This window comes from Erpetoichthys calabaricus, chromosome 4 (genome assembly GCF_900747795.2).
Source record: "Erpetoichthys calabaricus chromosome 4, fErpCal1.3, whole genome shotgun sequence".
Taxonomy (NCBI): domain Eukaryota; kingdom Metazoa; phylum Chordata; class Cladistia; order Polypteriformes; family Polypteridae; genus Erpetoichthys; species Erpetoichthys calabaricus.
The window spans coordinates 150,666,448-150,677,057 of NC_041397.2; the positions used below are offsets into that span (position 1 = coordinate 150,666,448).

At 37.4% G+C, this 10,610-nt stretch overlaps 1 protein-coding gene across 1 annotated transcript; it reads left to right on the forward strand.

Annotated features, from left to right (window-relative positions):
* The first annotated feature begins 8,513 nt into the window (after positions 1-8,513).
* LOC114651150 (protein ZBED8-like) lies at positions 8,514-9,896 on the forward strand. Its single transcript, XM_028801109.1, has one exon. It carries the CDS (start codon positions 8,514-8,516, stop codon positions 9,894-9,896), a length of 1,383 nt encoding a protein of 460 aa, XP_028656942.1.
* The last annotated feature ends 714 nt before the right edge of the window (positions 9,897-10,610 follow it).

Genomic DNA, 10,610 nt, shown 5'->3' on the forward strand with positions numbered 1-10,610 from the left:
TTGTGCAGACAATATTGTACCATCTAAAACTGTATGTTGTTTTGCAAACAACAAACCCTAGGTCACAGGTGACCTAAAGGCCCTGTTGAACAAAAAGATAGGGATAGGGACTGTCTGAGGAGCGTTCAGAGGGAGATGAAGGTGAGAATTAAGGAGGGTAAAGAGCACTATAGAATGAAAATGGAGAGTAATCTTCTCAAGGGTAAGGTTAAAGAGGTATGGAATGGGATGAGGATGGTGACTGTTGTCACACACACATGCTTAGGGGACAGCCAAAGGGTCCAAACATGTGTGAAAGTATGAACGATAGGGAAGCAGGACAGAATATTAATGCCTTTTCTTTGTCGTCAACAGAAAAAATGAAGAACAACAGCTGTAAAGAACCTCAGATCCACGTAACCTCAGTACTTGCGACTCTCTGCGATCTCTCCACTTCTGGGTTCCACTATCAAAGACGTCACCTCTGTCCCGTAGCAAACTCATCTGTTCCAGTTCCACGTCAATGAATTCACTTCCGGCTTCCATTGATGACGTTGCCCTGTCCACTGAAGAAGACGTCACTTCCACCTTCTCACTTCCTGCCAACTCAGTTCCGTTTTGTGTTTATTCAACTTCCTAATTACTTCTACAAAACCTCTCAGAAAATAGAATGCCTAGGTCGAATGTGTTTTTGTGCCATTTATGACCAGATTACAACATTGACGACCAATCAACAAAGCCAGATTTTATACGGGAATTCCCCCAACCTTTGATTGTTTTCTCTGTATTTTCTTATTGTTCACACTGGGAATAAACTGTCTTCTTGCCAACAAGATGAATTAAATTGGAGGAGGGTGAATTAGTTGAACACCTTCTTTAAAAAGTTTGATTGTGGGATAATTGCAAATACATCTCCCAGGAAACCTTCATAAAATACCCTTACTCTGTGTCCTTCATAATTATTATAAAACTAACACCTCCCACTGTCTCACATCTCCACCCCAAATCCAGAGTTTATTATTACAGAGGATGAGGTGACCAAAACTCCCCAACAATACCCATCTTTTTCAGCATATTTATCTAGACTTCATTCAAACTTTCAGCCTTATCACTCAAAACCTTTTCAATCATTATGGTCACTTCAGCCTCCAAAGTACAGCAGATGTAGTAGATGTACAGTGGCTTTACTATGATGCTTTGGAAACTGTTACCTCTGCATTGAGCATGGCTTCCAGGTACAGAATATTCTCAAAGTGGTTTTCCCAACTCAGTGTAACTCTACTTGTTGATTATAACTCAATCAATGTCCCACATACACTTATACATAAAGCTAATGGTTTGCTAGAATGTATTTTTGGTTGTCTGAATCCTCCCACCTTTAACACTTTCATTATGAGATCCCCCTGTGGTGTTTAATAACTGTTTGGTCTGCCTGTCATATTTAAATCCAACAATCATCTCCCAACCATGCTGAAAACGCACAGAAAAACTCTTTGTTTTTCTTTTGACGACTTCTCAATTTGGGTGCCCACTGATGCTGCCATGATTAGTACAAATAAATTTTGACCCAATATCTTGCAGCTGCTTGCAACACTGAGCTCTACTCATGATACACATTGAATTCAAACTCAAGTGTCACCTATGTGTTCAAAGGATGTATTATGTGCTTTACTGTTCATGAGTAAGTCTCTACAGCTGAGATTGGGTTGGGGAGCATGCATCGGTACAGCGTGTTGCCACACCCATCACATGATGAAACAGTTCAGGATCCTCGTTGGCAACCCCCCAGGAAGACACGCGGTCCAGTCCCACCCACCGGAAATGACCATCTATCTGTCACATCCAGATGTTAGGTTGGGTAACCTTTGCCTGGTCCAGCAGCTCGGGTCCTCAACAATGAGGAGCCTGTGTGCTGAATCACCTTTGGGGGATCACATCACATGGCAGTAGTGCGTAACTGATGCCTACATCACAATGCATGTAATGTGCCTCATTCAGCACTCCGTGAGCATCTGCTTGTTTGACACAAAGTCAAATCAACGGTACCCAAGGATTCTCTGAAGAGACACACTACCAAAGGATTCCAGTCTTCATCTCAGGTCACTGGACAGAATCCATGTCTCGTAAACATGCAGCGTTTCAGGAAGCACCAGGACTCTAAAGACTTGGAAATTAGTCCGTTTGAAGAGATATTGGGACACCACACATCCCTTTCCAGCACCTCATGAGCTCCCACGCTCTCCCAATCCAAAGACTTAATAGAAAGAGTCACCAGAGAGTCACTACTTTTTTTTTTTAATTTTATTGATTTTTTTGTACTCACTCTATACAAATAGATCAATTTTTTACAAAAAATAGGATCAAAAACAAGTCAACCCCCACCCCTGAGAAAGAGAGCATGGCCAACGGAATAAAACTTATAGCTTGTAAAAATAAAAAAATGAGCTTAATAGGCAGATATAACAAGAGAATCTACTTCCTCAGTGCTTTAAGAGCTTATTCTAAAATATTATTGATTAGATCCTGCCAGGTTTTGAAAACGTTCTGCAAAGATCCTCTAAGTGAGAATTAGATTTTTTCTAATTTCAAATAATATAAAACATCAGTTACCCATTGACTTAAAAGAGGAGAGTTAGGATTCTTCCAGTTTATAAGTCTGGGTGCCAATAGTGTTGTGAAGGTAATCACAGTTTGTTTATCCTTCTCCACTTTAAGCCCATCTGGAAGAACACTAGACACAGCTGTTAATGGGTTAGGAGAGATTGTGACACCAAGGCTGTCTGAAAGGCACTTAAAATTTTTTGTCCAGAATGATGTTAATTTGGTGCAGGCCCAAAACATATGACCCAGTGAGGCTGGAGCTTGATTACAGCGTTTGCAGGATGGATCTTGCCCTAGAAACATTTTGGACAATTTTAAGCGAGACAGATGTGCTCAGTATATAATTTTGAATTGAATAATTGTATGCTTTGCGCATATGGAGCTCGAATGAATTCTCTGCATTGCTAACTTACACTACTTTTCTGATATGTTGAGTGAGAGATCCTTTTCCCATTGTCCTCTTGGATGTTTGAAAGGGAGGGACTGTACAATAATTTTATATATTACAGAAAAGCTGTCTGAGTCCTCAAAATTGAGCAATATTTTTTCCAGCATAGAGGAAGGTGGGAGATGCGGAAAATTGGGCATGTTCTGTTTAACAAAGTTTCTAATTTGAAGATACTGAAAGAAATGTGTTGCTGGAAAATTTAATTTTGAATGTAATTGTTCATAGGATGCAAAGATGTTGTCTATATAAAGATCTCTAAGCAATTTAATCCCAAATGTTTTCCAGATATTAAAGACTGCATATGTTTGCAAAGCTTGAAAAAGGTGGTTCTCATGCAGAGGTGCACAGATATAAGATTCTCCATCTTAAAATGCTTTCTACATTGGTTCCATATTCTGAGTGAGTAAAGCACAATTGGGTTATTAGTATATTGGCAATAACTTGCATTTATTGGGGCACAAAGCAGGGAATATAAAGAAGTACTGCAGGATTTTATTTCTATTGCGGACCAAGCCTGTGTATGTTCATCTATTTGTGTCCAGGTTTTTATAGCTTGTATGTTTGCTGCCCAGTAATAAAACTAAAAGTTAGGAAGAGCCATACCACCTTCTGCCTTAGGTCTTTGTAGAGTCACTAATTGGATAAGTGGATGTTTTAAGTTCCAAATAAATCAGGTTATGGTTGAATCTAATTGCTTAAAGAATGATTTATTGATGTATATTGGAATGTTTTGAAATAAAAAGAGAAGCTTAGGAAGGATATTCATCTTAACAACATTAATTCTTCCAGCTAGAATGAAATGAAGGGTTGGCCATCTATGCAAGTCTTGCTTAATTTTTTCCATACAGATGGTGAAATTTTGTTGATAAAGAGCTTTATGTTTACTTGTGATATTTACCCCTAGGTATTTAAACTGATCTGCAATAATAAAAGGGAAGGTGTCCAATCTAATATTGTATGCTTGAGAATTCACTGGAAAGAGCACACTTTTATTCAAATTAATTCTGAGACCAGAGATCTTTTGAAATTCTGTAAGTGCTGTTAAGACTGCAGGCACAGTATTTTGTGGGTCTGATATATACAGTACCATATCATCTGCATATAGAGACATTTTCTGTTCAAGTCCTTCTCTGATAATCCCCTTTATCTGCTAAGCATTTCGACAGTGAACTGCCAGTGGTTCAATGGCGATTGCAAATAGTAGTGGTGATAAGGGACATCCTTGTCTGGTACCACGTTCTAGTTTAAAGTAGTCTGAATTAATGTTGTTAATACGAACTGAAGCTTCTGGATTGGTATACAGTAGTTTGATCCATGCACAAATGTTCGTGCCAAACCCAAATTTCTCTAAGGTAGTGAAAAGGTAGTTCCTTTCAATCATACCAAATGCTTTTTCTGCATCCAACGATAATAATATCTCCGGGGTGTTTCACTTTGCAGGTGAATATATTACATTAAACAGGTGTCGAAGACTTTAAGCTAAGTGTCTGCCTTTAATAAATCCAGTTTGATCTTGTGATATTACCGAAGACAGCACTTTCTCCATCCTTCTAGCTAGGGCCATGGAGAGTATCTTAACATCATTATTTAGAAGTGAAATTGGTCTGTATGATGCACATTGTAATAAGTCCTTATTTTGTTTAGGAAAGACAGAGATTGCTTGGCAAAAAGCTTGAGGTAGAATTTGATTGTCTCTAGCTTCTGTAAATGTTGCTAATAAGAGGGGAGCTGGTTGAGTGGAGAATTTCTTATATAATTCAACAGGGTAGCCATCAGGGTCTGCTGCTTTCCAGCTCTGATGTGACTTCATTGCATCTAGTAATTCTGATAGCGCCAGAGGTTTATCCAATTTCTCTGCAATAAAAGTATTTATTTGTGGTATCTGTAATGTATCCAGAAATGCATTAGATTGTGTGTTGTCTTCTTTGAATTCAGTAGAATATAAGGATTTATAGTAGCCTCTAAATGTGTGCATTATATTTTTATGGTCAATGATTTTATCTCCGTTCGTGTTGGTGATTGCTGGGATTGCACTGTGAACTTCTTGCTTGTGGATTTGTTGAGCTAAGAGCTTATTAGCTTTCTCTCCGTGATCATAGTAATGATGTCTTGATTTAAAAATGCATTGTTCAGTTTCTTTGGTTGTTAAGAGGTTGAGCTCTGAATAAGAGTCACTACTATTAATGAAATATCTACACCTTAGATAGATAGATAGATAGATAGATAGATAGATAGATAGATAGATAGATAGATAGATAGATAGATAGATAGATAGATAGATAGATACTGTATTGATCTTGAGGGAAATTGAAGTGAAATTCAAGTGAAAAATCCCAATAAGATGACCATCTGCTTTTGGTGGTAAGGAAAAGAGGATTCCAAGTATGAACAACAGCATCATCATTTATTTAATTAATATATTGTAATTGAAAATATGTAGCTCAAAGTGATTAAAAAGAACTAAAAAATACAACAGTAGATAAATAAAATACAAGAAATGAAGAATCCTTAAGCATGAATAACATTTCTACTAACTGAACTCACTTTTAAGTCTTTAATAGATATAACAGTGAGTCCTATGCTATTGTTAGATGACTAGGGAAGAGGGCAAAATAAAACCCTACCTGGTAAGATGATGGAGAAAGTAAAACTCTATGGGTTCCAAGGCCAAAAAACTGCACAGAACACACTGGGCATTCTACCAAACAGAATGTAAATGTGCTACAATCATTCATTATTGTATTGATGCATCTTAATAGAAGATTAGATACAGTGGACCTTATTTAAGGCTGGCACGTCGACTTTCCTTCTAAGTTAAAAGCAGCTGCACATTATAAATGAGGACAAACTGAGGCATAAATGTGTCAGACCATATTAGGATCAAGTTGTGTAAAGGACATGTGGACCAGTATAACTGAAATATTACAGAAAGGATTACAATCAAAGGTACAAGAACAAATTACTAATGCTTTCCACTCATTAAATCTCAGATAAAAAGTAACAATAGATAAATAGACAAAGTCCAAAAGTAGCTGTGTTATATTTTTTTTATTTGCTGTTCATGAAGAATTTTCCCCATGAATTCTTTTCCAATAAAATTCTAGAAATAAAGTAACTTTAGTAGATATTTTTATAAGCAGAAATATATGTTAGAGAAAGTATCTGTGTTAAAAATAATAGCAAATAAATGCCAGTAAAGAGAATAATCCATGTGAAGCGTTGTCTAGGTAGTAAAGGCTCACATTCAGAGTGGCAATCAACATAGGACAGACCCATTATGGCCTTTAATTAAAAGAGTCATTTAGGGCAGTAGTCTCTTTTTTAATGATGCCCTGAAGTACCTATTTCAAAGGCACTGAAACAAGACACCTCACCCTGTACTTAACAGTCATAAGTAGAATAAATTCTGTTATCTGTCCTATCTGGTGGGCAGTTAAGCTGGGCAATATCAAGACTGACAGGTTTTTTATTGGGAATAGGGGATCATGGATAAGTAAGGCATTTGATGGAGTTGTATCGGGATGGCCCTATAACATTTAGTATGTATTCCTTCCCAAGGAAGTAAAGTCTGGATGAGTTGAAAAAATTTTTGGTTGCCAGTGGCATTGTTTCTGCTAGGAGGTTGACTGACAGGTCCAGAGAACTGCAAAAACAGAAGGTGGATAGGACAGAATTTTGGACAAAGAGAAAGTACAGGAAAAATAGTATAAAAATGACTTAAAAGCCTTTATACATAATTAACTGCTGATTGAGAAAAAGGTACATTTCTCGAAATCTGCATCTAATAATATAGAACAATTGTAAATTTAACTGTACCTATGTGAACTCAGAATAATATTACTGTATTGCTGCCCTTGTGGAAAGTGATGAAGAAGACATTTTGAACTTAAATTTACATTGGAGATTAAGAGCTCATGTTGTTTCTATGCTGAATGTTTAAGCACTATTATGGGTTTGATTTAAACTATAACCAGCAGGAATGTGCTAATGGAAGAAGGGTAATTAGTTATTTATTCTTAAGATCTAGCACTAAACCTTGGAGATTTTTTAAAAATACATCAAATCAGCACTTTTAGTGAAAAAAACCAGAAGTTTGTTCAGATTTTAATTTGAACTAATTATTAGTACTATTTGGAATGTTTCTTAAATGCTGTGGGAGACATAAATGTTGTTTGATCTGCTTTTCAATTTTGCTGATGCAAGATACCAGGCTCTGGATATTTGCCATGGGAATGGTCACCAGAAACAATTTTGAGACTGCAAATATATATTTTTTTTGCATGCTAACATATAATATTATTATTATTATTATTATTAATATTAATAATAATAATAGTGATATTATTTTTTCGAAGTATAAACTTAAAGATTTCTAAAACATATTTAAAGTGCTAAATTTAAAAGCACAGACATGCAGTCATTATCATTCACCTTTGATTGTGTAATTAAACAATGCATTAATAATTTGCTCCTCTTTCTGTTTATAGCATTTCTCCCCAAATTATGCTTCATTATGCAGTTCAGTTTTGATTACATTCAGTATAAACTAAATGGCCAAAAATTTGTGGACACTTGACCATCACTCCTATCTGAGCTTGTTAGACATTCCATTCCAAAAACATATGCACTAATACATTGATTCCCAACCTGGGGGTCCCAACCCCCACCAGGCATCGCCAAAGCCTCAGAGTGGGTCGTGAGGACCTCTCCATTTTAAGGAGTGCAAAATTTATTTATTTAAATATTTGTTTATTTAACGTGTCTAGGCATTTAATTAATGTTTGTGTAACATAAACAACTAAATTTGTAGAAGTTTGTATTATTTCTTTATAAAAAAATAGAAATTAAAGAAAATAAAGAAATAAGGTGGCGCAGTGGTAGTGCTGCTGCTTTGTAGTAAGGAGATTGTGGGTTCGCTTCCCGGGTCCTCCCTATGTGGAGAGCACTTTGAGTAGTGAGAAAAGTGCTATATAAATATAAAGAATTGTTATTAACCACAGAATTTCGAGGTAAAACAGTTAAAGGGCTTTTTGAAAAATGGCCAAGCGACAGGGAGAAGAGAGTATTGATTGTCTCAGAAAGAAAAAAAGGACTTATCAGGACAGTTATTTGGAGTTTGGTTTCATTGAGTCAATGGACAAAGTCAAACTTGAGTGTGTCATTTGTGGTGAGAAACTGGCGAATGAAAGAATGAAACCCTGCAAACTGAAGCAACACCAGACTACCAAACACCCAGACACAGTGGGTAAACCCAGGGAGTTTTTTCTCCAAAAAAAAAAGAAACTGTGATAACTAACAGGCCCCAGAATATTAGGGAAAGTTTTGACAGGGCTGGAAGTGACCAAAAGCAAACAACTATTGCATTGTTTGAGTGCTCTCTCCTTATTGCACAAGCCAAAAAGCCACATTACATAATAATAATAATAAATCTTTGCATTTAGCAGAGACACTTATTAAACCAGCTTGCATTAAAATCACAGAAATAATGTGTGGACCTCAGGTTGTTAGCAAATTCAAGACTGTACCACTGTCTAACAGCACGGTGAAAGACAGAATTGATAGAATGGCTGGAAACGTTGAGAACACACTGATAGAAAATCTCAAAATGGGCCCGTTTTCCATCCAGCTCAATGAAACTACAAATGTAGAGGCGATCCTGATTGTATATGTACAGTACATCAACAAAACCGAACTGAAACAAGACATTCTTATGTCTGTCAATCTAACAACCACCACACGAGAAGAAGATATTTTCTGTGTTGTTGACACATACTTCACAAAACACAATTTTCCCTATAATAATTTAGTTGCATGCTGCACAGATGGAGCTGCTTCTATGATGGGAAAGAATAAAGGCTTCAACAGCTGTTTGAAAGAAAAAGCGCCCCACTGCCTGGTGTTTCACTGCATGATACACAGACAGGCTCTGGTCAGCAAACACCTCTATGAGGAACTAAATGAAACCTTAAAGACTGTTGTAAAAATTGTGAACTTTATTAAAACTCGTCCAGTCAACAAACAAATCTTTGCACAGCTGTGTGAGGATGAGACACACCAGACACTCCTCCTCCATACTGAGGTGCGCTGGTTGTCCCGGGGCAAAGTGTTGGAGCGTTTCATTGAACTTCAAAACCCAATAAGAGACTTCCTGACCCTCCATAACCAGAAACTACTGGAGGAAATGACAGCCGAGGTTCTAATTAAGACATCATACCTGGTGGAGATATTCAGTCTCTATAATGAAACAAACAAACGCATGCAGGGCGCAGAGACCAGTATAATGGTGTGCAAGAAAGCAGTGGATGCATTTTTGTGTAAAGTGGAGTACAGAAAGAACAAACTGGTGAAGAGGGATCTACAGCCCTTCCCCTCTTTAAATAAACAAGCAGGGAGGAAATTATCCGATGCTTTGATCTACCAGTTCACCCACCACATGGAGCAGTTTCTGGACGAGATGAAATCCCAGTTTTCAGACATAAATGAACACATCGCAAAAGACGCATGGGTGATGGACCCATTTCTCATGAAACAGGAGGATGTGGAATATCTTCAGGCTGAGGACGAGCTCATGGATATTAAGTCGAATTCTCTTTTGAAGAAATTCTATGATGAATATGGATACATGCGGTTTTGGCTTGTGAAAGGACCTGACATCACTCCAAAACTTGTGCTTCATGCAACCACCAGATTCATCGTGCCGTTCGCAACAACATACCTATCAAAGACTGCTTTCAGTGCTCTTGTCACCATCATATCAAAGGCACGTAACAAGCTTGACATTAACAGTGACTTTCGTTTGGCTGTCACCAAAATCACACCTGACAACCCATCACTGGCCAAAGAGTTACAAGCCCAAAGCTCACATTAAATGCCATCCTGTTTGTAGTCTTGGACAAGTTCATGTGTCACAAGTTCATTTAAACACAGGAAAGACTGGCTGATATATTGCAGTATTCACAGGAAATAATCTGTTCAGAAAAGTAATACACACTGTTAAGCACATTATTGCACATTATGCTCACTGTTTGGCTTCAATTTGCATGTAGCCTATTATTTTTGTTCTGTACTGTTACTGTTATGCATTGAATATAAAAGATCAAAACAATTCAAAAGTGCTAGGGCTATTTTATTTTTTCTTAGTAATAGTGTTTGTCTGGGATGGAAGAAGGTGAGGGTCATCAAAATATTCACTGGTAAAATAGGGGTCCCTTGGGAAAAAGGTTGGGAACCACTGCACTAATATGTAGTTGCCCCCCTGTTGTGGCTATTACAGCCTCCACTCTTCTGGGAAGTCTCCACAGGATTTTTGTGAAATTTGGAAATTTGTGCCCAATCAGAGCATTTGTAAGGCCAGGCACTGATGTTGGATGAGAAGACCTGACTCACAATCAGCATTCAAATTCTTTGCAAATTCTTAAATAGGGCTTAGATCAGGGCTCTGTGAAGACCACTCGAGTTTCTCCACACCAAACTGCTCAAATTATATCTTTATGGACCTGGTTTGGAGCATAGGGTCACAGTCATGCTAGAACAGAAAAGTGCCTTCCCCAAACTGCTGCCACAAAATTCAATGTGCAGAATT